The sequence below is a fragment of the Trichinella spiralis genome (assembly GCF_000181795.1).
Source record: "Trichinella spiralis strain ISS 195 chromosome Unknown Scfld1, whole genome shotgun sequence".
Classification (NCBI taxonomy): Eukaryota; Metazoa; Nematoda; class Enoplea; order Trichinellida; family Trichinellidae; genus Trichinella; species Trichinella spiralis.
The window spans coordinates 3,305,915-3,333,614 of record NW_003526940.1 but is presented as its reverse complement, the minus strand read 5'-3'; the positions used below and the strand labels follow the sequence as shown (position 1 = coordinate 3,333,614).

The window sequence follows — 27,700 nt, the reverse complement described above, 5'->3', positions numbered from 1 at the left end:
CGAAGGATCCAACCACGATGTTGGTATTTTGACGGATCATTTTCAGCCAGTCACGTTGGAAGTTGTGGAGCGACAGAAGTTCCTCAACTGCAGACGGAATGCTTGTTGACAGTGTCCAATCTTTCGTAGCTGAGCTGAAGCGGTTGTCGTTAAATTGTGCTTTTCATACGCACTTGTCTTCGGCATTGCGTGATCAATTTATTTTTGGCCTGCACAGTGACGCCATGAAACGACGGTTATTGTTGCAATCTGACTTGGCTTTTGAAAAAAATAATTCAATCAACCCAGCAGATGGAAGCTGCTGATCGATAGGTGGCCACATGACGCCCAACAGTTGAAGATGCGCCTGGTGTTCAGCCGCTTGCCACGGTACGTCAGACCCGATGCGGTGTTTAGAGAAGGATGAGGCAAAAGCAAAGTGCCCGCTCAGATGGACGGAAATAAGAAGTCTGGATGTCAGCGTTGTGGCAAGATGGACCGTTGAGTGTCTGGCTGCAGCCACAAGAGCGACAGATGTCAACAGTGTGGACGTGTTGGACAATGGAAAATAGGTGCGGATCCGGCGAAGTCAGGTCCATTTTTAATATGCCATCTGAATTTGTACCTGGTAATGCACGATTCATCTACTGTATTTAATGATTCTCAAATGAGCATGTTACGGTAGCCTGTTCTCTCTTGCAGTTAGTTGCTAGTGTTACCGATGTTTCGACGTCGGTGTCTTCTATGTTCGAGTCAAGAATGTACTGTATTTAATTTGGTGGGAATTCAGTTCCGCCTGCGACGTAATGAACTTATTATAGCGATCGTTACGAACTCTCAATTAGTTCGTTCGGGTAGCCTAGATATACTTTGCTCAAGTTGTTCACAGAGAACTATTCGTCGAGCGCGTAAGTCCATACAAGTTCGAAGGTAGATCCTTTTATTCTTGTAAGCACAAACACAATGCAATAATCCTAAACTCATTGAGGGAGATACGTTTGTACTTTGCTGACCCATCGAATACAATTCTAAATTTCGTCGTGGAGTTGTTCTCCCAACACGCTCGTCTAAAATACTAGGAATCTCGCACTGCTCATTACACACACGTAATTTACACCCTCTATTTACTGTACAACTTACTTGATGGTTGTTATAGCCCCGCGTCTGCGGCTATTCCGTAAACCGATGCACAGCAAGAACAGAAACAATAAACGTTTATTAGCCAATATCAAGCGGAAATGTAAATACTAACTGAAGAGAGTTCAATCAATATTTTTTGTGACTGTATACTGTAGATGTTCAGGTTCGGTGTATGGATGTTTCCGCCTGAGGCTTCATACCATAACAATGATCGTGTATTAATCAGTTCCTGCTGTCTGTAACATACTTCCCCGCGATGGGCGGAGTCCATCAGTTTCTACCGTAGGCTCTGGTAAACGTGATGTACGTACTGGTCGATTGTACCTTCCTCTGAGCGTCTTAACTTTCACCATTCGAACCACTGGGTTGCTTCCGGGGTACTTCGATGACTCTTGCCATCGGTCATTTATCATGGTCTCCAACGTGTGGTTCTTGCTTATTTGTTCACAATTTCTTCCTTTGCGACAAGTTCACGATGTAGTCCTTTTTCCATCGATTCCAAAGGTTGGCGACTAACGTTCATCTGTACCTGGTCCACGTGGTCGAAAATGATTGCCTGCAGGATGCTACCCCCACGGAAGTTGGGTCCTTTGCTTTTCTGGATGAAATAATGGAACCACTGGTATCGGTCAAAGAGGTTCGCGAGCAAACAAGTCAAGACGCGTTGTTGAAAAAGGTGTTGCAACTCATCCGCCAAGGATGGACGGCAGATTCGTCAAAACTTGCACCGGAACTGCGTCCATTTTTCGTGCGAGGGCTTGACATTACAGAAGCAGGAGGTTTTCTACTATGGGGAATACGGTTGATCATTCCGTCAAAGCCAAGGAACCGCAGTTTGCAATCACTGTATCACTGCCACCACTCCGGGACGTCAAACCATGCACCGACTGAGGGTGCGGCATCTACACCCTGGTGGACGAGATCACACGACAACTCCGATGCCTGATCGCCATGGGTAAAGACCCGTCGACGGGAGATATGACTGCAAACGAAGCCTTCCTGCCTTTTCTAGCGGAAGGGTTTCTCGACATCAACGTGCAGTCGGGTTCGGGCGCGAAGAACGACCTATGAGACTTCATTGACTTCGCTTAAGTTCAGGCCGCCACGAAGCGTGCAGCGACTGCCCTCTTAGGTGGAGGACTGATTGTCAAGTGGTACGACCCAAGATACAAGACCAGATCGTCGAGAGTTACGCCGAACCCCTGAAAAGCGAAACAGGCCGCCAGCAAAGGTGTTCTCAACCGTGCTGCACGCGACAATCACCAGCAGCCGCCCATTCTGTAGGAGTGCCAACCACGTTGTCTTTTGTGAAGAGTTTCGGAAGGCAGACGTTCAGGCGTGCTCCAGCATGGCAGTCAAGAATAAGTTGTGCTTATGGTGTCTGCAGAATGGCCACCAGGCGAGAGCTTGCAGGGCGGGACGGAAATGTTCGGTGTCTGGATGTGAGGGTCATCATCATGGGCTTCTGCACCCTCCGCAGACGCCGTTTCAGGACAAAACGTCTGAGCCACTGAAGTCTCAGAGCTGCATGTTGACCGCGAGTGGAGGCGCTCATCAAGTCCGCCTGCAGAGCGTGCGCGCACGCACTTTCGGGAAGGATGGCCAAGGTATGGTTGTCCACTGCTTTCTCGATCCTGGTTCCCAGAGCTCCTTTATTCGGAAGAACGTGGCCGATGCACTGGGGCTCTTTGCACCACACGAAGTGATCCACCTTGTGATTATCGACGACTAGTGAGGAACAATATTTGCAACAATACACAATATTTGTATATTACTCGATTCATTCATGAAGCAGAAGAAGAGGTTATTAGTAGGAATCAGTATTATTGAAGCTTTACGAGGGACAATCATTTACGGTTGTTCTTGCTTATTTGAATTTCGTAACTCGCGGCAAGAACCATACAGGAAGCCTTACTTTATTGTCTCTACTTTTTCTATATATTATTCTTGGTGCCACGAGCCGGGAGCTGCGGAAAAACAAAGAACACAGCTCGATACGACTTTGAAACTGCTGAGCAAGTTCCATTTGACAGATCTTCAGTTCAAGGTTGGAATATGAGAGCTGAAGGTCTGTAGAAGAAGCAAGCTGGTTACAAGATTCGACTCCTTAAATGGACGGAAGAGATTCTCCAGCTTTACACTGACAATGCAGCGCGAAATAAGGTTCGGAACGCATTGAAGGACCTTGAGAAGCAGTTCGAAAAGATGCAACTTCTCCAAGAAGAGTTAGAATAAGGACTGAGTCAGAATGACTTAGAAAATAGAAATTGACGAGTTTAGAACACTCGAAAATGAAATCATACAGATCTGATCTATCGCAGAAGATTTCACTGAGAAACAGACCGAGGGAAAAAACGCCGAGCTTGTGAAGAACGGAAGCGACATCACCGGCAACGTTCGTCTGCTACGATATGAACTACCAACGTTTCATAATGACGTCTTGGAATTTACTGCTTTCTGGGAACAATTTAAAGACTGTATCCATACGCGCCAGGATATTAGCGACTCAGCAAAGTTCTCATATCTACGTTCAATTCTCAGCGGCTCTTCTCTTGCAGCAGTAGATGGCTTATCTTAGACAGCATCTAATTACTTTGCTGCAATAGAAATTTTGAAGAACCGTTTTGGTCGCAAAGATGTGGTGATACAAAATCATATCAGAAAATTATTGGAGATGGAACCGTGCGTAGGAACCTCGGCTGAAAAATTGCAGCAGTTACATAATCGACTGAATCTGAATGTACGAGAGCTCAGAGCGCTGGGGAAAGACCTGACTTCTTCCCGAATCACCGCTGTAGAAATCATGATGGAATTGTTTAATTTGAGAACTCGCGCGGAATTGTCTTCACCTACGTTGGTACGTAATCTCTTAGATCTTCTGAATCCGCATTGGGACAAAACGTGCCAACTAGTGTGGATGACCTGTTGTTTTCACTCGACGATAGAACGGAAACAGTAGGATGTGTGAAAGAATTGAAGCAGTTGATGGAGACCGCGGGATTTTGCTTAACGAAATGGTCAAGTAATGAACCAACAGTACTGCGATCCCTCCCGGAAAAGGATGTTGCATCAGATTGCAAACCGAAAATGGCACTAGGGATCGTGTGGGATAACAAGGAAGACACAATCACCTTCCCAGCAATCTGTGTCGAAAGGTCTGATCAGCAGATGACAAAGAGGGGAATGATGAGTGAGGTTATGAAGAATTTTGATCCGCTAGGATATCTGTCTCCGTTTTTGGTCAAAGCCAAACGTATGTTACAAGTACTGTGGCGAAAAGGAATTGATTGGGATATCCCTCTCCCACAGAACATGCTGAAAGACTGGCAAGATTGGATAACCGAAATTCCATCGATATTAGAAATAAGGCTACCCAGGTGTTTGTTACTAGTTGGAACTGATTGCATCAAAGAGGTAGAGTTGTATGGGTAGGGAGATGCATCAGAGATGGTGTACGGGAGTACGGTCTATCTGAGAATAGCTACCGTATTGGGTGAGATCATTACGAACTTGGTAATGAGTAAGACCCGAATCGCGCCAGTAAAAAGAGTAACCCTACCACGATTAGAGTTGATGGCGGCCTTGATCACAGCCAGACTTGTTTCTTTCGTAAAGACCAGTCTAGAAGTGAAATTTAGTAGGATTGTCTGTTCTACAGACAGCCAAATAGCACTTCGATGGATCCAAGGGGATAACTATAGGTGGAAAGCTTTCGTGGGAAATAGAGTATAATCCCTATTAGAGCTGACGGATGCGCAGTGGTGGAGATACTGCCCCACTACCGACAACCCCGCTGATGTTTTAACTAGAGGATGCCGTCTGAAGGACCTGGTGAGTAATAATTTGTGGTGGCATGGTCCACATTGGTTAACAGAATGTGAAGATGCTTGGCCTACGGCAAAGCTAGAACTAACCATAGATAGGAGCCCAGAATTTCAAGCTGAAGTTCGGAAATCAACTTGTGAGTTACACGTGCAAGCAAAAACCGAAGCAGTTCTAGATGTCCAGAAATATAGTAGTCTGACGAAACTGCTTAACGTTACAGCTTACGTCTTTTGTTTTATTACAAACTGCAAAGTAACTCCTGAAGAGCGAAAGACAACTCCGCTCCACGTGCGAGAAATCGATCAAGCGGAACAATTCTGGTTGAAAACGTTACAGAACGAAGAATTCCCCGAAGAATTGGTATTACTGAAACGAGAGAGAAACTGCCGAAAAGTAGCAGATTATGGCCATTGAATCCATATATCGATGATAACGGAATGCTTCGATTTAGTGGACGTTTACGACACTCCGACCTCCCGTTCCACACGAAATATCCACTCCTGTTGTCAAATCAACACCCGTTAGTGAAGCTGTTGGTGAGAGATCAACACATTCGACATTTACATGCTGGAGTCGATCATGCACTGTCTTGTCTACACCAGAGATATTGGATGGTGAATGGTCGCTCTATCGTGAAACAGGTGATAAAAGAATGCGTGACTTGTAAAAAAGAGACCTTTTCCAAACCAGAATTCTTAACCCAAACCTTTTCTACCGAAGATGAGCGATTTACTGAGAGTCGCCAAAGAGTGGTCGAAGTCTCGCCCTTTGAGAACACGGGTCAGACTTAGCTGGCCCTTTGTATGTGCGAGAAGGAAATTCGGTTAGAAAAGTGTATATTTGTCTCTTTACGTGTATGACAACGCGAGCAATCCATTTGGAATTAGTATCCAGTTTAACCGCACAACGGTTTTTACAAGCCCATGATCGATTCTTCGCCCGGCGAGGCCAACCTAGGATTATCCAATCCGATAATTTCACATCGTTCAAAGAAATTGGACAGAGTATCAACGAATTGGTACGTGAAACACACCGCACTTTGACATCGAAGAGAATAGAATGGAAGTATATAACACCTCGAGCGCCATGGTGTGGTGGGTACTTGGAACTTTTGGTTCGGTTGGTGAAGACGGCGTTGAGGAAGGCACTACGTAGAACATCACTTGACGAGGAAGAGTTAGCTACAGTCCTGTGCGGAATTGAAGCACAAATGAAAGCTCGTCCCTTAACTTTTGTTGGTGATGACATTTGAATGCGTTGACCCCATCCCATTTTTTGATAGATTGATTTTCAGATCCCATTCTTCAGATGCACCTTACTGCCTAAATCACCTTGAATCAACTACGAATGCCATCGGAGGTTTGACAAAGCGTTGGCGTTACCGAAAGAAACTGATCGCCCACTTCTGGAAAAAATGGAGATCAGAGTATAGTTACGTTTTGTACTCCATCGAAATGGAGTGGCGATATTATGGAACCGAATGTAGGAGACATCGTTTTAATAGCGGAAGACAACGTGAATAAAGGTTGGTAGATGATGGGACGCGTATTAGAACTGTTCCATGGGAAAGATGGAATTCCATGGAGAGAATTATAATTCCAGAAACACTCAGAGGGAAAATTCTGAAAGTGCTACATGAAGGACATCCTGGCATAGCGGCCATAAAAACGCTCACGAGATATTATATCTGTGACCGAACTGTGACCAAGATATTCAGCCGTTTGTGGAAAAGTGTTATCCATACCAAGAGAATCGAGAAAATGAATTGGAAGCACCATTATTCTCCTGGCATACACCGTCCAAACCATGGACACGAATCCACTTGGATTTTAGAGGACCTTTTCAAGAAAGACAATAGTTTATAGCAATCGACGCGTATTCCAAATCGTCTGAAGTCGGAATGATGAAAATGATAACAAAAGCTCTAATTGAGAAGTTACGAGAATGGTTTACTAGACATGGAGTACCAGCTACCATCGTAACAGACATCGGTCCAGTGTTCCGATCACAAGGATTTTGAGATCTTTGTAGACAAAATCGTGTCTAACACATTGCCACAAGTGCGTACCATCTGTAAACAAATGGTCTGGCAGAGAGATTTATGAGAACATTTAAAAGAAGAATGCGAGCAGCTAAAAACGACGAAGGCGAAATAAGTAGGCGAGTTCAGAAATTATTATTATCATATAGGAATATATCACACAAGACAACAGGACGATCTCCAGCAGAATTCCACGTGGGAAGAAGATTACCCACCTTGTTAGACAAAATTAAGCCGGATATGAACATCAAAAGAGATAACGAATACAGAAGCAGAAAATGTATCATGATAGGAAGAGCAACAGCAGAGAATTCGAGATAGGAGAAGTGTGGATAAAGAACAAGCTGAATAAAGGATGGAGTTCAGGAATCGTAGAACATTCTGAAAGGAAAATTGTCTTATGAAGTACTCGTGACAGGAGAAAGAAAACGGAGGCATGCGGATCAATTAAGAAAGTGAAGTAGTGTTCTGAAGGATCCAAAGCTATTTGAGAAGAATAACAGGGAAACTGGAAGACAAAATAACATTTCAAACGAAGAGAATCTAAGACGCAGCAGTGGGAAGCGGAACATTCCAGGAAAGTGGCAAGACTACATAACATTGGCAACACAAAAAAGAAGCAAAGGAGATGATGTAGCATATGTAATTAATTTGTTAATCAAAATAAGAATTGCACATGACCATCCGATATATGCAGTAGTCATTGTGTGTATTTTTGTGTGGATGTTATCTGTTAAGTGTGTGTGTGTGTTGTGTCTGTTGTTAGTAAAGACCTTTATCTATAAGTGAACAAGATATTACAGGAATGAATACCGTGCGAGAAGTGGTAATTGGCGAAATGTGCATCTCGCCATTTGGCTTAATGATAGTGGTAACTATTTTATTATCCTCATTCCATTTTTTCGCCTTATTCCAGTCGTTCACTGCGGCGGCATACTCGCAGTGTTCTAACCATTCATCCCAATCGCTTGAACCGTCGTAGTGCTCCGGAACTGCTATCGTCCTGTCAAGAATAATGGTCTTCAACGTTCCGCTAGTTTCTTCCTTGCCGGGTTGTTTGTCGTTGTCGTTGTCGCCAATGTAACGTTAACGATTTTTATTGCTAAGTCAGTCTTTTTATTTAATCCTTTTACGGCCAAATTTTTTTGACTTTGAATGTAACTCACATAACTGATTTAAGCGTTATTTACGAATAATAATTTGTTTTTATGAAATTATTGGCAGTTTGTCATGTTGCCATATGGCAACAACGGCCGTTAAAGGGTATAAAATGTGCAATGTTTTGAAGTCAGCAAACAGTACTTTTATTTCTAAAAATAATATCGAATAGTTATTATGAAGGACTAATTTTTATGATATTCCTGAAAACAGTTTCGCTGCTGTGTCAAACAAAGATGAATGTTGCCTTTGACGCATCGCACTCTTGATGTTTTTCACAGCCGCGGCATCGGTTCTTTTGTTGTATGACTTCTGGCCATTGTGCAACCTGGTCTAATCTGGCGGCTGTGCTTGGCTCTGGTCTTCTTGCCCGCCTTCTGCTGGAAGAAGTTACACATGCGACCATGGGATTTTCTGGGATATGCTTTATTCACTTTTGTCAAGGTTTCTGCAACATCCAGCGTGAACTGCATTAAATCTTTCTGGCTGCCACTGGCGGCTTCACTTGTTTTAAGGTCTCTTTTGTATTGCAGCCACCCGTTTACTACTGCCACGTGGATTGTCCAAAAAATATTCTTCTGTACCATTTTCTACTGCGGTAGTCTATTCGGTACAGTGCTCGCAACATGCCCGCCAAATCTACGCTGTCCATGTACTTGTTGTACTCTTTTACAATTGCCGGGCAGGACACGTTGACCAAGGTTTTCTCTTTCTTATTTTACTGTTTTACTTTACACACAGGCCGCAAGTGGAAGATAAATCCACCACTGCACTGTCGTGCCATCGAACGATGCGAACGAACGAACTTTCTGCAGTGGTGCAGAGACCTGGAAGGCACCCCGACCAGCCTTTTTCAACTCTTTCTCCGTTTTCAGTGGCGCGTTTTTCAGTCTGTTTCTCCGAATCGTTCCAATGGTGTGATGCCTTTTTTTAATAGTTTTAGTTGCAGGTCGAGGTGGGTGAAATAATTATCGAAAAATATTTTAAAATTTCGATGTTTTGGAACCGTTTCACAGAGCTTCATTACAACATCAAAACTGAGGCAGCCATTGGGGTTCTTTACTCTTGGCACTTTACCTTCATAAAAGCAGAAGTCGTACAGCAACCCTGACACTCCTGTCCGCGTGTTAACTTTGATGCCCCATTTCTTTGGCTTCTTTGGGATGTACTGTTTCAGCTTATTTCTTCCTTTATATGGGATGATTTCTTCGTCAATCGACTGGTATTTTTCCTGTTCCTAACGCAGGCATGATTGACAGATGCTCTCAATGAAAGGTCGTATTTTAAACAGTCGATCATACCGTGGGCTTTCTCGGTCAAGTACCGCTTCACTGTTGTCATTAAAATGAAAATAACGCAGTACCTCCTGAAACCTGTTTCGACTCATTGCATCCGCGATAGCATCACACCGCAGCTCCGTAGACCAGTACATCGAATACCGCAGCATTGGAACAAGTCCCATTTTCAATAGCGTTCTGAGAAATATTTCCAATTCAGACTCAGTTATCTGAAAATTCCAGTTACACTGGGCCGCATAGACGTGAGATTGCTCAACAATATGTTTAAAAGTGTTGGATGGAAGTACTGTCTAAAATATTCAACTGGTTCTTGCAAAACGCATGAAGAATCAGATGCTGTTTCTGCAAATGCAAAGATTTATTATCTAGAAGTAAGTGACCAAGCACCACATACCCTTAAATGTGGCATCTATAGGAGGCATTCTTTTTTTCTTCCACCTAAATTCTGTCTTCTTGAAAGTCTCAGTTTCTTCATCATCAGATGTTAACTTCGCTGAACTTTCAACCACAAAGGACGATCTCTGATCATCAACACTGTCCGTTTCAGGTTCAGATATATCTACATCAGGCAGCACAATGAGCTTTTGGATTATTCTTCCGCTTCTAGTGAGACGAACGTGCAAGTCGCAATCCATGACGATAGCTGATTTTTTTTATTATCACAATGGTGACTATGGGGTTTTCAATAAATATCATCTTCTGCTACAATTGGAACTGTATTTTGCTAATGCACTGCAAGTACCTTGTATAGGAATGTTTCAAATACTTTTCAAAATATAGCAGCGCAATAAATTTATCGACAAATGAAGAAGAAGGAAGATAAAGCAAAACAGAAAAATACTGAGCAATATTACAAAACAGATCAAATGCTACGGTTCTCTAAACATCATGTTGCCATATGGCAACAACGGCCACGAAAGGGTTAACCGAGCAAACGCTTTATGCAGCTAGGAATGAACTATACAAACAAAAGCATGCACAAAAAAAGAATATACAGACGACAATACTAAGTTCCACTATCACGAGTACAACGACAACATTTTCTAAAAATATCTGTTTTACTGTAGGTTATAGATACTCAGGTTGTTGGAATCGTAACACTATTGCACATATATATTGTTGGCGACGCAAATATGCCAACTGGCAGTGGACTGTATTCTTAATGATTTTCAGCGCGCAGTTCAAATTGACACACAGCAGAGCCGAAGAGCCGTGGTCGATGCAATGAAAACAATCACAAGTTGATGCTCAAACTTTATTGTGATTAAGGACGAGACAGACTCGATACCAACGAATGAGGGTCGCACGTTCAGATCGTAGTTTCGTCTGCGATGCTCGCACTCCACTTTATCACGCGCTCGCACACGACAAGATGCGTAAAAAACTTAATGTGTTGATCGGTGGCAATACCGTTCCGATAATGCCGCACTGTTGATCTTCAGGTACTAGGATTACTGTATCTTCCGTTTCCAACATATATATATTTTTTTTTAAGATTTAGTAGCTAAATGTACAGTTATTAAAACTTTAACTAACAAAAAAATTCGAGCAAAGTGGCATTTTTTGTTGAAATTCAAACTCTAGCTTGGGAAACATAATAGCTGTTTATCTTGTTTCATATGGCTCCAAAGTATTGCAATGTTCTTTTGTTGTTTATGTTTGTCGTTAAAATTGATTAAGCTTTATGCATTAAACTTAATTAAATTATAATAAATTATAGTTCATGTAATTAAAACGTAATGCTAATTGTCAATAGGTGACAGGAATCTGAACAAAGTCAAGCATAAAAAATAAAAATGAGTTAGTTGTTCTGTTTAAGCTTTTGGATTGAAGCGGATCATTTAGAAAGAATCATAAAATTAAAAAGCAGCCTGCTTTTAAATTTAAGCAAACTTGTTTTCTGAAAGTTCATAGTCGTAAAATTAAATTTGCCTTCATTTTCAGGTTTTCCATAACACCCAAACAAAAATCACAATAACACAAATACAAACACAAACGTATAAACAGTTTGTCTAATTTTTCATTGTAAATTCATTTTCGTTGATGAACTAGTTGAAGTTTTTAACTTAATAACCATATTTACTTATTTACCGTATTATAATTCTTGTTGATATCTCTATGCTGAATGCACAAATTCTTGTTGATAATCATCAGCGAAGACCATGGCATAGTGAAGTCAAGCTACGCACAACTTTGAATTACTCAGTCAGTACGGATAATGAAAGATACTCTCAGAATTATGCAACGACGGAACTCGTTGATGAGAGGGAAAAAAATTTAGGTAATTTACATTGCTGCAGCAAGTCGTTGCTTCGCTAAATTAAAGAATTTTGTTTCACCAATAATGCTTTTTGTTCTTCAACATGTAAATAAGAATGTAAAGGTAAATAAGTTGTGTAAATGAAAAATTAATTACTGAGACTTTTTCAAACACTAATTCAATGGGATCACACATGATCAGTATCACCGTTATTTCCATTATTTCTTACTTAAAAGCACAACAATAAGTAATAAATATCTTTTAGAATGCAAATTGATCGAATTTGTATTTTAATTTAAAATGAGTGAATATAAAGTTTATATCCTTTATTTGATACTGTAAACAACAAATTGCTTGTCAATTTTCCTCCATCCTAGCTTCATTCAACTTTTTTCTCTTAAATTTCCTAAAATTCTAAACATGTTAAAAAGCAAGAAAAAGCGTACCAACTGACTTACTGATATCGATCGTTTCTTCTAGATCCCACTTCAGATATCGGATCTCGTTTAGGGGCTGAAGATGCAATAGTCATTCTCACTTTCCTGCATTGAAAAAACGTTTTTAACTCTGTATATTTTGTAGATTTCAAATTTAAATCTTCACATTAAACTTTATAAATAAAAACTACTATATCATAAATCAGTTCAAAAATCATCCGAAATTCTGAATTATTAACATACAATAAAATTTTATTTTTTTAATTTAATAAAATAAATTTCTAATAAGTAAAAAATAATTATGTGACTACCAAAGGCGTAAAATAATTTATGGACTTTCAGTTATTTCTTTAAATATTGTTTAAACTGTCCACTGCTATTACTTTGAGGCTTTTGGAAGTTTCAAAATATAATCAGGCACTGGACACCCTGCAGCTTGAATAATATTTCCAATACTGCGTAGTAGCAGTTTATCAGTTTCAGTAAAAAACGTCAAAGCTCGGCCTTGACGACCAGCTCTTCCCGTGCGTCCTAAAAAGTATAATCTTCGCGCAGGCATGACAGAACAAACAACTTTACCAATACGATGAATATAACTAATTGACGAAGTAGGAAAATCAAAATTTATAACCAAATTAACGCATTTGAAATCCAAACCACGACCAATCAATTCTGTACATATCAAAATCCATGTGTCACCACGTCGAAATTTTTTAATAGTGTTTTCACGCTAAAATTTGGCTATTATTTATTTACCAGTGATTTTGCATAAATCTTATACCTCTTTCTTTGGAAGATCAGAGTGGATGTAATCAATTTTCACTTCGTCAAATTTGAATTCATTATATAACTGCTCAGCTCGATCTTTGCTTTGTACAAATATCAAAACGGGTGGAGTAAAGCCTTCTATAAACATATTGCGCAACGCCAATACTTTGCCATGTTCAGAGCCGACAAAAACTAACTCTTGTTTGACACTTTGTACGGCAGAATTTCTAATAAAAATGAAATTTATTCAATTTATACAATAAATTATTAACAACAAGCAAAAGGCACCTTGCACCAACGCAAACCATGACCATGTCATTCAGATTTATTTTGCACCACTGCTCCAATTCATAAGAAAAAGTTGCGCTGAATAACAGTCGTCGAATCTTGACAGTATCACACTGCTGATATATTTTTGATAGCTTAAAACTCGGATAATGAACAAACAAATGCAAATTAAAAAAAAACATAAAATTAACCTGCTTTCGAAAACCACGGTCACCAGATTCAAACAATTTATCACATTCATCTATTATTAACCATCTGATAGTATTCAAATTGTACAATGGCTGTGACTGTTGTTGAGCATATATTAAACGATTTGGAGTGGTAACCATAATATCTGTAAAAGCAGTTGAGTAATACAAATTCAAAATATAATCTGTTTTTCTTGAACAACAATATTTAAAAAAATTATAATATTCAACAAACCAAAATTTTCTTTATCAAAATTATTTTCATCTTCAAGCTGAGGTGCATTGCTCGTTAAATGAACTTTCACGTTCAATCCGTCAGTCAGTTTAAGCAACTCTAGATAAACCTTAAATAATAATAATAGAATAATAAAAAATACAAAAAACTAAAGTAATACTGATAATAATTATATATGGGTTTGCATGTAAACAATGCAATTATAAGTACAAATATTGATTAATATAACTATTGTATTCAAAAAAAGCTTTTTAATTTACTTGTTTTGATAATTCATATGTAGGTTCAATGATCAAAATGCGTAAAATATTTTCACTTTCACATTCTGTCAGTAAAAAATTTACAGCCGGAATAAGAAATGCTAAAGTTTTTCCAGAACCAGTGGGTGCGCTGGCCATAACCTCACGACCCTGAAAATTAATGAATTATAATCAAACTCAATAAAGTTAGATAGAAACTTTTACAGCAAGTAGAACGGGAATCGCTTGCATTTGTATTGGAGTTGGAGCACAAAAATTCAATGCTTTAACATTTTGCACAAGTTTTGGAACCAGCAATGCATACAGTTCTTCAAAAGAACAACATGGTGGTGGTATGTCATCACCAAATACAAAAATTCTATGTTTTCTACGAACTTCTTGCACAGACTAAATAAAATGAAAATGTTTCCAGTATAAAAAAAACGACAATGCTAATATACCTGTTCTTTCGAACTGCTTTTTGGAAAAACAGTATCCACAGTTTCAGACAAAATTTTGTTTTCATCATTAGGCAATAACAAACTTGATGTGCGCTTTGCAGATTTTTCAAAAATCTTCACCCCATCAGTTTCCAAAAGATTCGAGATTTTTTCTTCCGAATCATTATTTGAATTTTTATCTTGTTTGCTACCATTTTTGACAGAAGAATCAGCAACAGAGCACTTTGTAAGCTATATACAATGTAAACTGTTAAAATTCTGCACAGCTGAAAGCGTTAACAAAGAGTAACGTACTCAAAAAACATATTAAGATTAAATTTAATTAAACTTTATCAAAATATACCAAAAAATAAAATTAAATTAAATTAAAAATATGAATGAAATTGTACATAAAATTTTGACCATTATATTTGCTGCTTACGCGAAGTTTTTCAGCATCAGCTCGAAAACGCTTCCGATCGAATTTTGCTCCGAATCCAAGACAAGAAAATGCACTTTTTTGCATAATAATAAAACGACGAAAAAATTTCCGTGCACCTATGTAAAGGATATCATTAAAGATCTTAAATTAAAATTGTCAGTTACCTGGATTACTGTAGATTTTAATATAAATAAGGTTGTATATATAGTAATTATTATGCCGCGTTCAGTTATTCTTTATAACAATTGGCCGGATTGGCCCCAAAATTAATAATGATGGATTTTGAGCGTTCTGTTGTACTCTTAGTACAGAAGCAGTTTCCAAGCGCCGCATTTGAAGTTACTACGCTACTCGGTATGAAAATCACAAATCACAACTCCTCTAGGTGGTTGCGAAGCTTTTGTGAGCCAGGTAGATCGATCGCTGTAGTATGTGGTCGTGATATTTACGTGATACACCGTCTTGTTGTAAAACAGCAGAACTCTGATGCGTTATCACGACGAGCCTGTAGGCACTGTGGAGTCGGAGATAGCTGCTATTGCTGCGAATACACCTCTCCCAGTATTAAGCTGTGAACTGTGCTAGCATGAAAGCGCACTTTCTGCACTTCCAGACATGTCTAGACCAGTTGCCAAGCTTCTGTAATTGTGGTCCCGGTGCTGCCGAAAACCAACCTCCTGTTCGTATCACCTCCTTTCCGTTCACCCTAATGTTTTTATCTTTTGTACCTTAGCATTGGTAACAGTTATTTAGCCCCCAGTTAGGTTAAGTCGTTATTACTATTGCTGTGGTGTGGAACCTCATAAGCGGAAACAACTTTGCACTAAACCTGGAGATCACAGCATACATACACACTACGGTCTAAAATTAGGATTTATCTTTTTGGCGGTTTTGAAATCGACTGCATAATTATTTTAAAAATATTCAATTGATCGACTTTACTACTGGCACAATTAGCCAAAGGTCATGGTTAACAAGCACGCATGCGCATAGGCCAATTAAGGTATCAGCATAAGCTTATCCATAATTACGTAAAATGTCTTTCTAGTGTTACAAGTGATATGATGCCACAATGCCAAGTTATGAACAAATCTGATGGAAAAATTATAAATACTGATTATAATTGCGGTAGCCGTTCTCGCTGTTTTTTATTTAAACATTTGGATTTAATTCTGACAATTAAACAACGTTAAAATAAATGTGCAATGAGGACCACTTGTCTCAAATTAAACAATCTGGTCGTTTACGAGGTGATCATGTAATCCAAATTCACAATCATGACTATCACAACGCTTTTATCAGCAACAATTTGCAGTTATGTTGGTATGACAACTTTAAAATAAAATTCTTTGAAATTGCGAAAAAAATTACGTTTTCAGCATCAATTATTTGCCGTGAATAAATGCATCAACATTCCACTTCAAAGAGAATTCAAGACATTTATGTATTTAAAATGTATCCTTTTCATTTTATTTAAAGAAATGTAAAATTAATTTCAATTCATATTAAACATATTACAGCAAATCAATCATACAGCTGAAAAACCATTCAAACATGGTTTAAAAAATTTGTTATAAAACTGTAAAAAATGTTGAAGCAAGAGGTTGTCGTATATCATTTTCATTAAACACCAAATTTTATCAAAAAGTACAAATATCAGTAATTCTAATTTAAACGTAAATATTGTAAAGCATTTAGTTCTAAAATATTCTCGTCGTGAAACATTTCGATTGCTTTAAATATGCGTAGAAAACATTATGCTTGAATCATTTCATGAACCAACTCTATAACGACATTCACTTTTGCACAGGATGGTAATTCAGCAGTTTCTCTATAAGATCAACATGACAAAGAACCATTCTTCGACAACAATATCGCCTCAACCCAATGGCATCCAAAGCATCACTAAAAATATAACTCATCAGTTTTCACTATAGACATATAATATAAAGAGTCTGTTTAAACTATAAATTTTATTCGCACCCTTCTGAATATTCAGCTTGCAATAAGCCTAAATATGACTCCCATTTGTTACCAATCACTTTTCCACAAGTAAAGCAACGCACTGGAATTATCATTTTTCTTATTGAAGATGACAGTATGCTACAGTAATGCCTTATTACATTCAGGTAATTTGTTGTGGCAACAGTAGGAAAAATGGAACTTGCTTATTAACCATAACTCTTTAGAATTTTTCCAGTACTGCTATACAAATGGATCATAAATATATTTATAATTTAAATTAAGGATTTATTATTGAGCGCATTTTATTTTAACCAAAATGCAAATCTTAAAACTTAAATGGTGGAACTGTAGTTAGCTACGTCGCTTTTATGCTTCTCATAAGTTATTTGCATTATTATATGAGTACGCATTCAAATTTGAGTATTTTTTAATATGATAACAAAGTAATATGTAAATTATTTGGCAATTTACTTTAATGTAGTTTTTTAATTGTAAATTATTAATAGCTATAATAAAGTCATGCGTTTTATTAATTTAATATAACAATGCCACGGATAAATTATTTCTAAAACTTCTTATTAAAATACAGTTCCAAATGTTGAATACTTTTTTGTACAATCATTTTTGAACGTTTATTTTTAGCAATGGAATGGCATGAGCCTTCACTGTCTTCCTATGTAGTTGCACTTTTTGCATTGAAAACTCTATGCATTTATGCATATTATTCGACAGATTTTGAGGTATGTGACATTGGTAAAATTTACTTTGTAGATAATGAAATAATTTATTTCCGCTTCATGAATTCTTATTTTTAAAGTAAGAAAAAAATGTAATTACAATTGAACATGATTTATAATCTGCAATGCAGTGTCTGAATTCAGAATATGTGTTTTGTTTTGCATAAATATAAATGGTTTCATAAGTTTAAAAAATTTTTTTTGTTTCAATAGAAAGTGGGCGCAGTTTCAATTACTGAAATTACTTATTACAGATAATAGCAGATTTGAAAATAAAAATAATCCGAGGCGAATTTAATTGTAGGTACACAGAAATTGGTTAGCGGTGACTTACAGTTTGCCTTTTAAACGCTGGTATTATGAAAATACATCTCAGTGGACGCTTGACTATCCTCCTGGTTTTGCATGGTTTGAATATTTGTTGTCACAGTTTGCCAGGCAAATAGATCCTAAAATGGTTGAAATCTCTGCCGAGCCATATACGTCTTTGGCAACAGTGCTTTTCCAAAGATGTACAGTAATCATAACAGATTTTGCTTATGTATTGGCTTGTTTTATTTGGTATAAAGTGTACAACAATAGGCTACTTTCAAAGTCATTATTTCTTTTGCTCGTGTTAAATGTAGGTTTGTTTTATGTGGATTCAATTCACTTTCAGTACAATGGTTTCTTGTTTGGCATTCTTCTACTTTCTTTTGTTTCCATTTATAAAAATTATATGGTTTTGGGTTTTGCATTATATATTATTTTGCTTCATATGAAGCATTTATTTTTGTACTTGGCGCCTGCATATGCTGCTTATTTTTTAGTATCTTTCATTTATCCATTTGATGATGTTAACACCTCCATAAAAGTTGCATTTAATCGTACTTTAAAGTTATTCGCAGTTGTTTTGGGAATTTCAAGCGTTAGTTTAGGCCCTTTTGTTTATGCAGGACAAATGAAACAACTTATAACTCGTCTTTTTCCTTTCGGTCGTGGACTAACCCATGCGTATTGGGCGCCGAATTTTTGGGCGCTCTACAATTTTTGTGATTTTACATTGTACAATTTATTAAGGAGGCTGAATTTTTTACCATTTGATAAGAAAATTAGTTATACTTCAGGCTTGGTACAAGAAGTAATTCACGTAATGCTACCCCAGATTTCACCGCTTATTTCATTTTTGGCTGTAATACTAAATATGCTTCCATTTTGTATTTCTTTGTTTTACCGGCGTAATTTTAATATGTTCTTAAAACTGATAGTTGGTTGTGCGTTTTCTAGTTTTCTTTTTGGTTGGCATGTGCATGAAAAAGCAGTTTTAACTGTTATAATTCCTTTAACAATACTGGCTGTAAGAGATGGGCGTTATGCCAAGGTATTTTTTCTGTTCTCTGTTTTTGGACACTATTCATTGTTTCCATTGTTATTTCGTCCATTTGAAACTGTGTTAAAGTATTCCACTTTTCTGTTATACACAATTTTCACCTATTTAACGATGATACATGTGCACAGTACTCATGAAACTTCATCACATTTGCCATTTATGTCACTGTTTGAAACTGCCTATCTGATGGGTATATTTATCGTAGAGTGTTTTCTCTATGTAGCACCAATTTTTCAAACGTTGAATAATTTGTCATTTCTTCCTCTTATGGTTCAGTCAGTTTATTGCGCTTTTGGAATTTGCTATTGTTGGTTCTTATTATTGTATAATACAGTTACCTGTGAATGGTGTAATAAACATTGAAGAACGTTTTATATCCTAGAAGTCCGAATTTGAATATGTTCCATGTTTACACCTTCAGATGTGTTTGCATGATTACTACCTATATTTCTTGTATATGCAACAGTGTCTATTGTCAGCGTGGCTTCTTTATATATATATATATATATATATATATATATATATATATATATATAACTTTTTGGTACCCTCATCAAAAATAATCATCAATGAAAACTTATATTTCACAGGGCTACCGTAATAAAATAATAATGAAGTTAAGCAAAGTACTGTACGTTATTAACAAACTGTCTTATTGTAATTAAAGAATTAATAGTTAGTATGTAGTAATTTATTTTGTCATTATTTTGATGCAGGTTTTTTTGTATTAGGCGTAATAGCATAACTGTTGTCTTACAATATGTCTTACTTTTGTACTTTTTAAAAATAGAATGTTAACTTTTGGCAACTATTTTTAATCGTCAGTTGAGAATGTTTATTTGTCGATTAGCAAATATTTGCCGTCCTAGTTACATGGAAGAAGCATAACAATAGGATGACAGATGTCAAAGGGACATTCAATCCTACTGTTATAATAGGCAATGGCTAGAGCATGTGTTAAATGTCTTCAATTCCTGCAATTGAAGTTAAACATAGTTGGCAGTAAGACTACGTCATATTTGCCAGAATTTCCTATATAAATAAGTTCGGGAAGAGGAAGAAATCTCAATCTTGAAGAGTATGTCTAAAAGACTCAAGTACAGCAAAGCAGTACTGCTCGAAGAAATCTGCGCAAAGATCGCCTTCCTTTGTATATTTGTGACGCAGTGAATAAATTGTTTCTACATACTTGTTGCATAACCATTACCACAATAGTTACATTGTGTTCGAAGTTGGCGTTGACCTGTTAGCTACAATCGGAACCAAAGAACCAGTGAAAAACGCGATTCGTTGCAAGGACGAATAAGGCGCGAAGAACTACAGTCAGTATTAGAGCCTGACTGTCAGTAACAAAATGTGGTATTGTTCCCTGCTTTTATTACATTCGAAAAAGACATTGGGATCTATTCGACTAATAATTATTTTTAAATTATGAGCAACTATTAGTCGAAAACCAACAAGACATGTAATTTATTAACTGCACAAAAATACGACATTTGTGACATATATTATTTGATGGAGCTTGAAAATCTTATTTTGTAGTTGGTTGCATTGAGAGATTTACATCCGTTTTTGGGGAGGGTTATCGATTGTATGTCGTTACAGGTCCTAGGGATTGTGAGTGTTTCAATTAGTTTTTTCGTCTTTTTAGCAACGGTTACTCTTTATTGAGCTAATCCACGATGGACCCTAGCTGGAGACGGTCCGGTGGCAACTGATGCCGCTGATCACTTTTGCTGTGACGTTTCCTCCTGATTCATTGACGCTTAGTGCGTTCGCAATATTCTCTTTCATGATGGTTCTTTTCACCGCACTGTCGAACAGACAATTGACCACCATGTGCCTTCCGTGGTGCCTTGCGTAACAGCCTTCACTGTCTGAAATCGTATTTGTACCGGGGTGCGCATGTTGGACAACTGGACTTTTGCTGTTGTTTTTTTGCGTCGGTGTCTTCTGGATAGTCTGTGCACTCGGCCTACATTGTGAGGAATGTGGTAGATTTCAGACAACGGTTGTTTTTTGGAGAACTTGGGAGGGGGGGGGGTGAGCTTTCTAATCTTTAAGGAGCTGTGCTACGAGTATCGGTAGCATAATTCGAAAGCCGGGCACAGAATTGTCAGTGTCTCCTCAAATGGGCTTGAGTTTCAGGAAGTGTTTGTTGAGTCCATCGTGTAGACGAAACAGCTCTCCCCGTCCACTGGTCACATTGCATTGCATTTTCAGCATCTTCGTGATGTGAGAATCCAGCACGTCAGATATTCTGTAGAACCGCTCGTGGAGCAGTTTTACTACAGCTGGATAGTTGTAATAAATGATTCAGATACTGCACCTAATGATCCTCAAGTGATCATCGTACTGTAACTGGCCCACTCCTCCCTAGTAGTAGTTGTCACTCTCTCTCTCTCTCGGTTGTTCTTCCGCTTGTCATAGTCTACAATAAACTCAATCATCCACATTACAGTCTGGTAGCAGAGCGTTCTTCATGGCTGATGCCACTTCAGACAAATCCCAGATGGACAACGTACAAGCGACTGTGTTAGGCCTTAGCTTGCCTATTTCATTCGAAGATGGCGATTTCAAGCATTGGTTACTTCATTTTGAAGTTTGTGCCGAAGCCAACGGCTGGTCAGATACTATAAAAGCGAAGAAGCTGCCAACTTTCCTGAAAGGTGATGCTCTTATTATTTTCCTTGATTGCCCCGCCGCGGTGAAGAATAACTACAAATTGTTGATTGGTACTCTGAAGTCTAAACTTAATCCGAAGGCATCCCAGGTCGTCGCTTTTGATGAATTTCAAAGGGCTACCTTGATGACTGGGGAAAGCATGCGATCTTTCGCTCACCGTTTGCAACTATTGCTGGACCGCGCTTGCGTCACTGAAGACAGGATGACTAATACAACGCTATTACTTCGTCGTTTCATTTCCGGTCTGCCAAAGAATTATAGCCGACAACTGATGACTGGAGCAGAGATAACATCACTCGACGAAGCCGTGGACAGGGCTCAACTGTTGGCGTCTGTTGACGGCCAACTTGACACAAAAACAATGGCCACAACACATGAAATGTCAGCCCTAATGGAGGAAATGAAACGGAAGATTGACAACTTGGCTGATCGCATCGATCAAACTGCCATCCATAACCAAGCGCATGGCGCTGCTGTCCGACGTCAAGAAGAAACGGACAGCAACGGTCACAGCCACGCTGTTGGAGGTGCGGAAGAATCGGTCACCTAGCACGGAATTGCCGTTCTGGAAGGCGTTTAAACTGGATCGGCCCAGGCGCAGCGGACCGCCGTCATGGGCCACAGAACTGAAAGGTCCCAGTTTCAGATATCCCCAACAGCCATCATCAAGCCCGCCACATTGGGTCGGAGCCACACAATGTAATGGTCCTGCTTGCAACTGTTACAGCGTTGCAGGTGGATACAGAGCAAGAATTTTATTCGACTCTGGTTCCACTATCAGCTTGATCTGCAAAATCCTACTATCCCTGACTAACTGCGACAAAAATGTTTCTGCTTGTGACGTTGTTTTGCTAACGGCATCCGGTGAAGATGTGAATCCCCGGAATTCAGTAACATTACCATTACAACTTGGTTCCTTCGATGGTCGACATCATTTCGTTGTCATGGACTCTCTACTCACTGATGTTATCTTAGGTACTGACTTCAAGACCAAGTATGGCATTTGCATAGATCTAGGTGGACGCAAAATTTTTGGCCCGTCACTTGGCGAAATTCACATACTCGCAGACAACCCAGCGCAATCATGCGGAGTGGGAAATGAATCAGACAATAAAAATTCTGACCACGACGACGAGGCTCGCATATGTGCCATACCAAACTCAAGACGACAGTCCCAGCATCTGGATCTACCCAGCTGCGCAGAAACATACCAAAACATCTGTGACGGCGACGACGAAATTGCACCTGCGTATCACGTTCACCCTTTTGTAGGGCGACCGGCGCGAAAATAAATAGGTCAAGGTGGTGCATCGGCAGCAGATATACGACGTGCGCGTCCCGGTTTGTTGAACACTTGTAATATAGCTATTTTGTATAATTTCTTGTATCCCGTTGTTTATAATAAACTCTCTACATAATAAATGGTGCGGATGAATCGAGCGCCTGACGGCGCTACACATCGTATCTTCCTTCAAAAATATCTTTCGAACGACCCCCGGGTTAACCAGCGTCATTGAACATCGAATCTGGACCGTTGGATCACCGGTAAAAGTTCCGCCAAGACGTGTTCCAGAAGCTTTTCGAGCGGACATAGAGAAACAACTGCAAGAAATGCTCGAACAAGGCATTATTGAACCTAGCAATAGCCATCGGATGGCTCCGGCGGTGTATACACCGAAGAAATCTGGAGGTGAGGATATGTGTAGATTACCGCGAATTGAACAAGAAAACACGAAAGGACGCCTATCTTTAGCCTCTGCCAGACGATATTTTCGATAAGGTAAGAGGCGCTGCGGTATTTTTAACTTTAGACATGCAGAGTGGATTTTGGCAAATTCCCGTCAATGTGAACGATAAAGAGAAAACAGCTTTCTCGCCAGGACCAGGTATGGGTCTGTTCCAATTTACACGGATGCCTTTTGGCCTCACTGGGGCTCCGAGCACCTTCCAGCGTGCAATGGATTTTCTGCTAAAAGACCTTCCCTTTGCTGTAGCATACCTGGATGATATTATTATATTTTCTTCCGATAGTACTACCCATGGAACACACCTGGAGGCTGTCTTTACACAACTGCGCAATGCTGGCCTCACGCTGAAAGGGTCAAAGTGCGAAATTGGAGTCAGCGAAGTTCGCTACTTGGGACATGTTTTTTCTGCAAAGGGCATAGTTCCATGGCCGTCAAAAACCGCCGCTGTAAAGTCATAGCAGTCCCTGCAGATAAAACGTCGCTGAAACGTTTTCTTGGGCTAACTTCATATTACCGACGTTTCATGGAATCCTACGCCACCATCGCCGCGCCATTGTATGAATTACTGAAAGACGATGCTCCGTTTATCTGGACAGAGAACAGCCAGGCAGCCTTTGATTGCCTCAAAAACTGCCTTACGTCTGCCCCAACATTGTGCGCCCCGAATTTTGCTGACTCATTCCAGGTAACCACTGACGCCAGTGGTACGGGCCTGGATGCAATTTTGGAACAGCGCGGTCGAGTTATTGCTTTTGCCAGCAGAAGTTTGAGGAAAAGCGAAAGAAACTACAGCGCTATTGAAAAAGAATGCTTAGCAATCATCTTCGCCTTGAAAACCTTCCGTCATTATTTATTAGGCCGTTCTTTTACCATACTGTCAGACCACACACCACTGCAGTGGCTCGCAGCGCAAAAAATGGACGGACGGCTAGCCAGATGGGCTCTCAGTCTACAGGAGTACGACTACGACATTAAATACCGCCCAGGATCGAGCAATGGAAACGCTGACGCGCTATCCAGAAGCACAGTCAACCTTTGCGCACTGGCAATCTAGCCTGATATACCCATGAATGTAATCCGCCAAGAGCAACAACGGGGCCCTGCGTTACGCGCTATTGCAGAAGCATTGAAAAATGATTTGCCTTTTCCTAGCACGCTAGAAGCTCATCGAAGACTTCGACAAGTACGTCATCAGTTGCATTTAAATAATGGTGTAATTGTACGTACAGTTAAACCACGATATGCAACAGAAACAGCCGAAGTCATCTTAATCCCTACGTCTCTGCGACAGTGATTTTTGTACGCGGTTCATGACGCACCGGCCGCAGGTCATTTTGGTGTCAGCAAAACTTTGGCACGACTCGGATCCGTCGCATACTGACCAAATATGGCAAAAGACATCGCAGAATACTGTCGTACTTGCGACAAATGCCAGCAGTCATAACCGCCTGCCCCTACGCTAGCGCCACTATAACCGTTCCCAATCGGACGTCCTTGGGAACGCGTATCCATCGATATACTGGAAATTCCCATGTCTCGCCATGGCAACAAATACCTATTAGTATTACAGGACTCATTCACAAAGTGGCTGGAAGCCCTACCAATGAAAGATCAGACGGCGACGACAGTCGGCTTGGCAGTAACATAACAGTAGTCTTCTGCCGCTTTGGCATACCGGAAGTCCTTCATTCAGATCAAGGCGCCACATTCGAAAGTGAGACATTACGCCTGCTACTGAACAGCTTTGGCATTAAAAAGACCCGCACGACCCCATATCATCCACAAAGCGACGGGCTGGTCGAGCGGGCAAATCGAACCTTATTACAGCTATTCCGCACTTATATGGTCAAAGATGCAGATTGGGAAGACCATTTACCGTTGATGTTGATAATTTTGGGATGTGGAGTGCGTTCCACAGTATGTCAAGATGTTGTTGTCTTCGATGGTTGCCGCTTAGCAGTTTTCAGCAATTCGCTCGATCTTCCACTTTGGGGATTTCATCTAACAGTGCGTGCATTTGGAGACTGCCTTTGGCCTGCTGACTGCAGGTACGTTACTGAGCTCGGTTTGACGAGAATCGAAGAAGGATTTCTTCACTCTTTCTGGTGCATTCGATGGCGTCCGGATCAGTTGCTCGAGTGGTGCAGAGCTGTTGGAGGCCGTTGAGCCAGTGTTCCACGATTCTTTTTTCAGGATCGTATGTAAATGTTGACTTTTGTTTGGTATTCTAAATGTGCACGTTAATATGCCGTTTTCTGTGCGTTTGTTATCTAGAGGTCGATGACTCGGAAGGCTGAAACATGTTGAAAAATTATTTCATGGAATTTGAGTCTTGTTTTGTAGTTTAGTGGTCTGTATTAAGTTGATGAAGTTTCCAGTTCAAATGTAAATAAAGACAAATAGGGTGTATGAGTTTATTTTTCACAGTAAGACTACTTGGGATATTTGGAGAAGAGAGAAAGTTAGTTTCAGTTTTCTCTGGTTTTAGGGGTTCTTTTGAATGTTTTGTGTTGTTTATGGCTCATATTTATTACCAGATATTTGAGACCACGCCGAGTCTGTTGGTTAGACCAACCAGACGGGAATTGTCGAAATTTAGAAGAGATTGCATAAAATATGTTGTTGAAAAGATGTTTTTTATAAAGGGATCGTTAAGAATGAAATGAAATGAATACGTATACGAAAATGACATTCAGTGCTTTTGAGTGTTATCAATATTTTGAACTTGTTCACAAGCAGTTCTATTTCTCTTATTTTGGCAGATGGCGAAATTTGAAAATAAATTGAGAATTTTGATTCTGTTGTTGCAGTGCTTTTTCAGCAGGTGAATAATTTGGTTTGAAGAGAGGATTCGATAAAACGCGTGTAGTGCGTAAAGAGCAAGTTGCAATAACCAAGATATGTCTTCCATATTGGGAGTAATATTTCCTGTTTTATGCAATATCATAAAAATTAATGGAATGAACAGCAGGAAAGATGTAAGAAACGCCAAAACTAGAAGACTTCTAATGTTCTTCGAATGAATTTTCAATTGAATCATCAGTCTAGACGTGGCAGGAAGAGAAATTTTCCTTTGAACTTTGACCAGCGTCCATATTAAAACTATCATAGTTATAAAACTGAACAAATTACTGGTGACTGCATAAAACGTGATACATTTTGAATCCAATACTTCATTTAGATAGCATGTAATTCGGACAGTTGGTTCCTTTATGGATATTGCGGTGTACCAGATGAATGCAGTGCTGAGAAGAACCAGTGAAAAATTAACGACGAAACCTAAAATTTGTAAAGTGATGTATGACTTGATCCATCGTTTATTGTTTATCGTAGCAACAGTTACGAAGCAATCGATGGACATGGAGAACATGATTTGGACAATTCCGATATCCGCAAAAATGTACATCGTCGGATGCACTGCGTAAAAAATGCAATAAATTGACGTTACCATAATTTTACTTTCTCTGTACATCAACGCTCTTGAAAATTCAATTACATTTGCGATAGCATTCACGCCAGCACAGATGGCGAAACCTTTCAAAAAAGTAACTGTTTTTTCAAGAGCAACTATTGATAAATAAGTTACTAAAATATGCTGTTATGATTATCATAACTGTTTAAAATTTTTGTTTTACAGTAATTATGTATTATTATTTTAACAGTTCAGAAAGAATTGCTCGATAATATCATGCATGGAATGTTTCCTAACGTTTCAAAGCACAACAAACTGTATTTACAGACTTCATAGATTGTTAAAAAAATAATTTTAAAGAAAAAAATGTTGTCATCATTAAAATTTACTTTACACAGTTTATTTTAAATATTTTTCAATCAAAACAGCTTTTAAAGTACTCTTCTTGTAATTGTACGATTAATATGACAAATATTACTTTTTTCATCAAGTGTCTTACCAATGTAATAACTTTTTATTCGACTGCTTTCCTTTTTCTTTATCATCAAAATAGCCCACAGAGTGTTAGTAATTATTGCAAAAATGCCAAAAAGTAGAAAGACATACTCCAATTCGAGCAATTCGTTGGATTCTATGTCAGAATTATTATGCATTGTATGTATTGCTGTTTACTGTCTGTGAATTTCATTTTGAATATCATCAACAATTGCTTCTAGTTGCTTTATTTATTCTGCACCATAATTGCAACATGAATGATCAGAAGTCCTTATTAATAAAATTTGAAAAAAATTGAAATTTAGTTCACTAATAATGTCAACAAAATCAATTTTAATAATTACCTCACACCAATTCCAGCAAATTTATTTATGATTAGCTGTTTATTTCTATCAATAAACTTTATTATATGCACTTTTACGATGATGTTTGCAACATTTTACTCTTAATCTTTATTTCGCTTCATTTAATTTTAACATCTGTAGCATTTCTTTAATCAACTCAATTAAATGAAATATTAACATTATGAATCATTAACGAATAATTAATCT

At 38.9% G+C, this 27,700-nt stretch overlaps 9 protein-coding genes across 9 annotated transcripts; 3 read left to right on the top strand and 6 right to left on the bottom strand.

Moving 5' to 3' along the window:
- Positions 1-383: 383 nt before the first annotated feature.
- Tsp_09157 (conserved hypothetical protein) lies at positions 384-6,964 on the top strand. The gene is made up of 12 exons (XM_003382270.1): positions 384-522; positions 801-887; positions 1,346-1,623; positions 1,682-2,012; positions 2,218-2,561; positions 3,737-3,972; positions 4,065-4,533; positions 4,864-5,337; positions 5,396-5,585; positions 5,718-6,120; positions 6,239-6,426; positions 6,810-6,964. Exons 1-12 carry the CDS (start codon positions 384-386, stop codon positions 6,962-6,964), a joined length of 3,294 nt encoding a protein of 1,097 aa, XP_003382318.1.
- Positions 6,965-7,747: 783 nt separating this feature from the next.
- Tsp_09156 (hypothetical protein) lies at positions 7,748-8,730 on the bottom strand. Its single transcript, XM_003382269.1, has 2 exons — positions 8,423-8,730; positions 7,748-7,988 (listed from the first exon to the last, which is right to left on the bottom strand). Exons 1-2 carry the CDS (start codon positions 8,728-8,730, stop codon positions 7,748-7,750), a joined length of 549 nt encoding a protein of 182 aa, XP_003382317.1.
- Positions 8,731-9,029: 299 nt separating this feature from the next.
- Positions 9,030-10,076, bottom strand: Tsp_09155 (conserved hypothetical protein). Its single transcript, XM_003382268.1, is given in 5 exon segments — positions 9,030-9,362; positions 9,386-9,509; positions 9,553-9,650; positions 9,668-9,783; positions 9,836-10,076. The coding sequence occupies 5 exon segments, from the start codon at positions 10,074-10,076 to the stop codon at positions 9,030-9,032; spliced, it is 912 nt and encodes a 303-aa protein (XP_003382316.1).
- A 1,651-nt stretch (positions 10,077-11,727) lies between these two features.
- Positions 11,728-15,071, bottom strand: Tsp_09154 (DEAD-box ATP-dependent RNA helicase 57). Its single transcript, XM_003382267.1, has 12 exons — positions 14,982-15,071; positions 14,739-14,879; positions 14,318-14,548; positions 14,076-14,264; positions 13,878-14,027; positions 13,618-13,726; positions 13,386-13,528; positions 13,195-13,310; positions 12,920-13,133; positions 12,522-12,868; positions 12,160-12,243; positions 11,728-11,797 (listed from the first exon to the last, which is right to left on the bottom strand). The coding sequence occupies exons 1-12, from the start codon at positions 15,069-15,071 to the stop codon at positions 11,728-11,730; spliced, it is 1,884 nt and encodes a 627-aa protein (XP_003382315.1).
- Positions 15,072-16,534: 1,463 nt separating this feature from the next.
- Tsp_09153 (conserved domain protein) lies at positions 16,535-16,826 on the bottom strand. Its single transcript, XM_003382266.1, has 2 exons — positions 16,722-16,826; positions 16,535-16,643 (listed from the first exon to the last, which is right to left on the bottom strand). The coding sequence occupies exons 1-2, from the start codon at positions 16,814-16,816 to the stop codon at positions 16,535-16,537; spliced, it is 204 nt and encodes a 67-aa protein (XP_003382314.1). The 5' UTR covers positions 16,817-16,826.
- Positions 16,827-16,830: 4 nt separating this feature from the next.
- Tsp_09152 (dolichyl pyrophosphate Glc1Man9GlcNAc2 alpha-1,3-glucosyltransferase) lies at positions 16,831-19,191 on the top strand. The gene is made up of 7 exons (XM_003382265.1): positions 16,831-16,867; positions 17,346-17,443; positions 17,745-17,957; positions 18,318-18,484; positions 18,547-18,657; positions 18,707-18,800; positions 19,144-19,191. Exons 1-7 carry the CDS (start codon positions 16,831-16,833, stop codon positions 19,189-19,191), a joined length of 768 nt encoding a protein of 255 aa, XP_003382313.1.
- A 3,024-nt stretch (positions 19,192-22,215) lies between these two features.
- Positions 22,216-23,086, bottom strand: Tsp_09151 (hypothetical protein). Its single transcript, XM_003382264.1, has 3 exons — positions 22,943-23,086; positions 22,557-22,847; positions 22,216-22,410 (listed from the first exon to the last, which is right to left on the bottom strand). Exons 1-3 carry the CDS (start codon positions 23,084-23,086, stop codon positions 22,216-22,218), a joined length of 630 nt encoding a protein of 209 aa, XP_003382312.1.
- A 580-nt stretch (positions 23,087-23,666) lies between these two features.
- Tsp_09150 (putative integrase core domain protein) lies at positions 23,667-25,408 on the top strand. Its single transcript, XM_003382263.1, has 2 exons — positions 23,667-23,946; positions 24,813-25,408. Exons 1-2 carry the CDS (start codon positions 23,667-23,669, stop codon positions 25,406-25,408), a joined length of 876 nt encoding a protein of 291 aa, XP_003382311.1.
- Positions 25,409-25,934: 526 nt separating this feature from the next.
- Tsp_09149 (AP-1 complex subunit beta-1) lies at positions 25,935-27,307 on the bottom strand. Its single transcript, XM_003382262.1, has 2 exons — positions 27,154-27,307; positions 25,935-26,827 (listed from the first exon to the last, which is right to left on the bottom strand). The coding sequence occupies exons 1-2, from the start codon at positions 27,305-27,307 to the stop codon at positions 25,935-25,937; spliced, it is 1,047 nt and encodes a 348-aa protein (XP_003382310.1).
- Between the last annotated feature and the right edge of the window lie 393 nt (positions 27,308-27,700).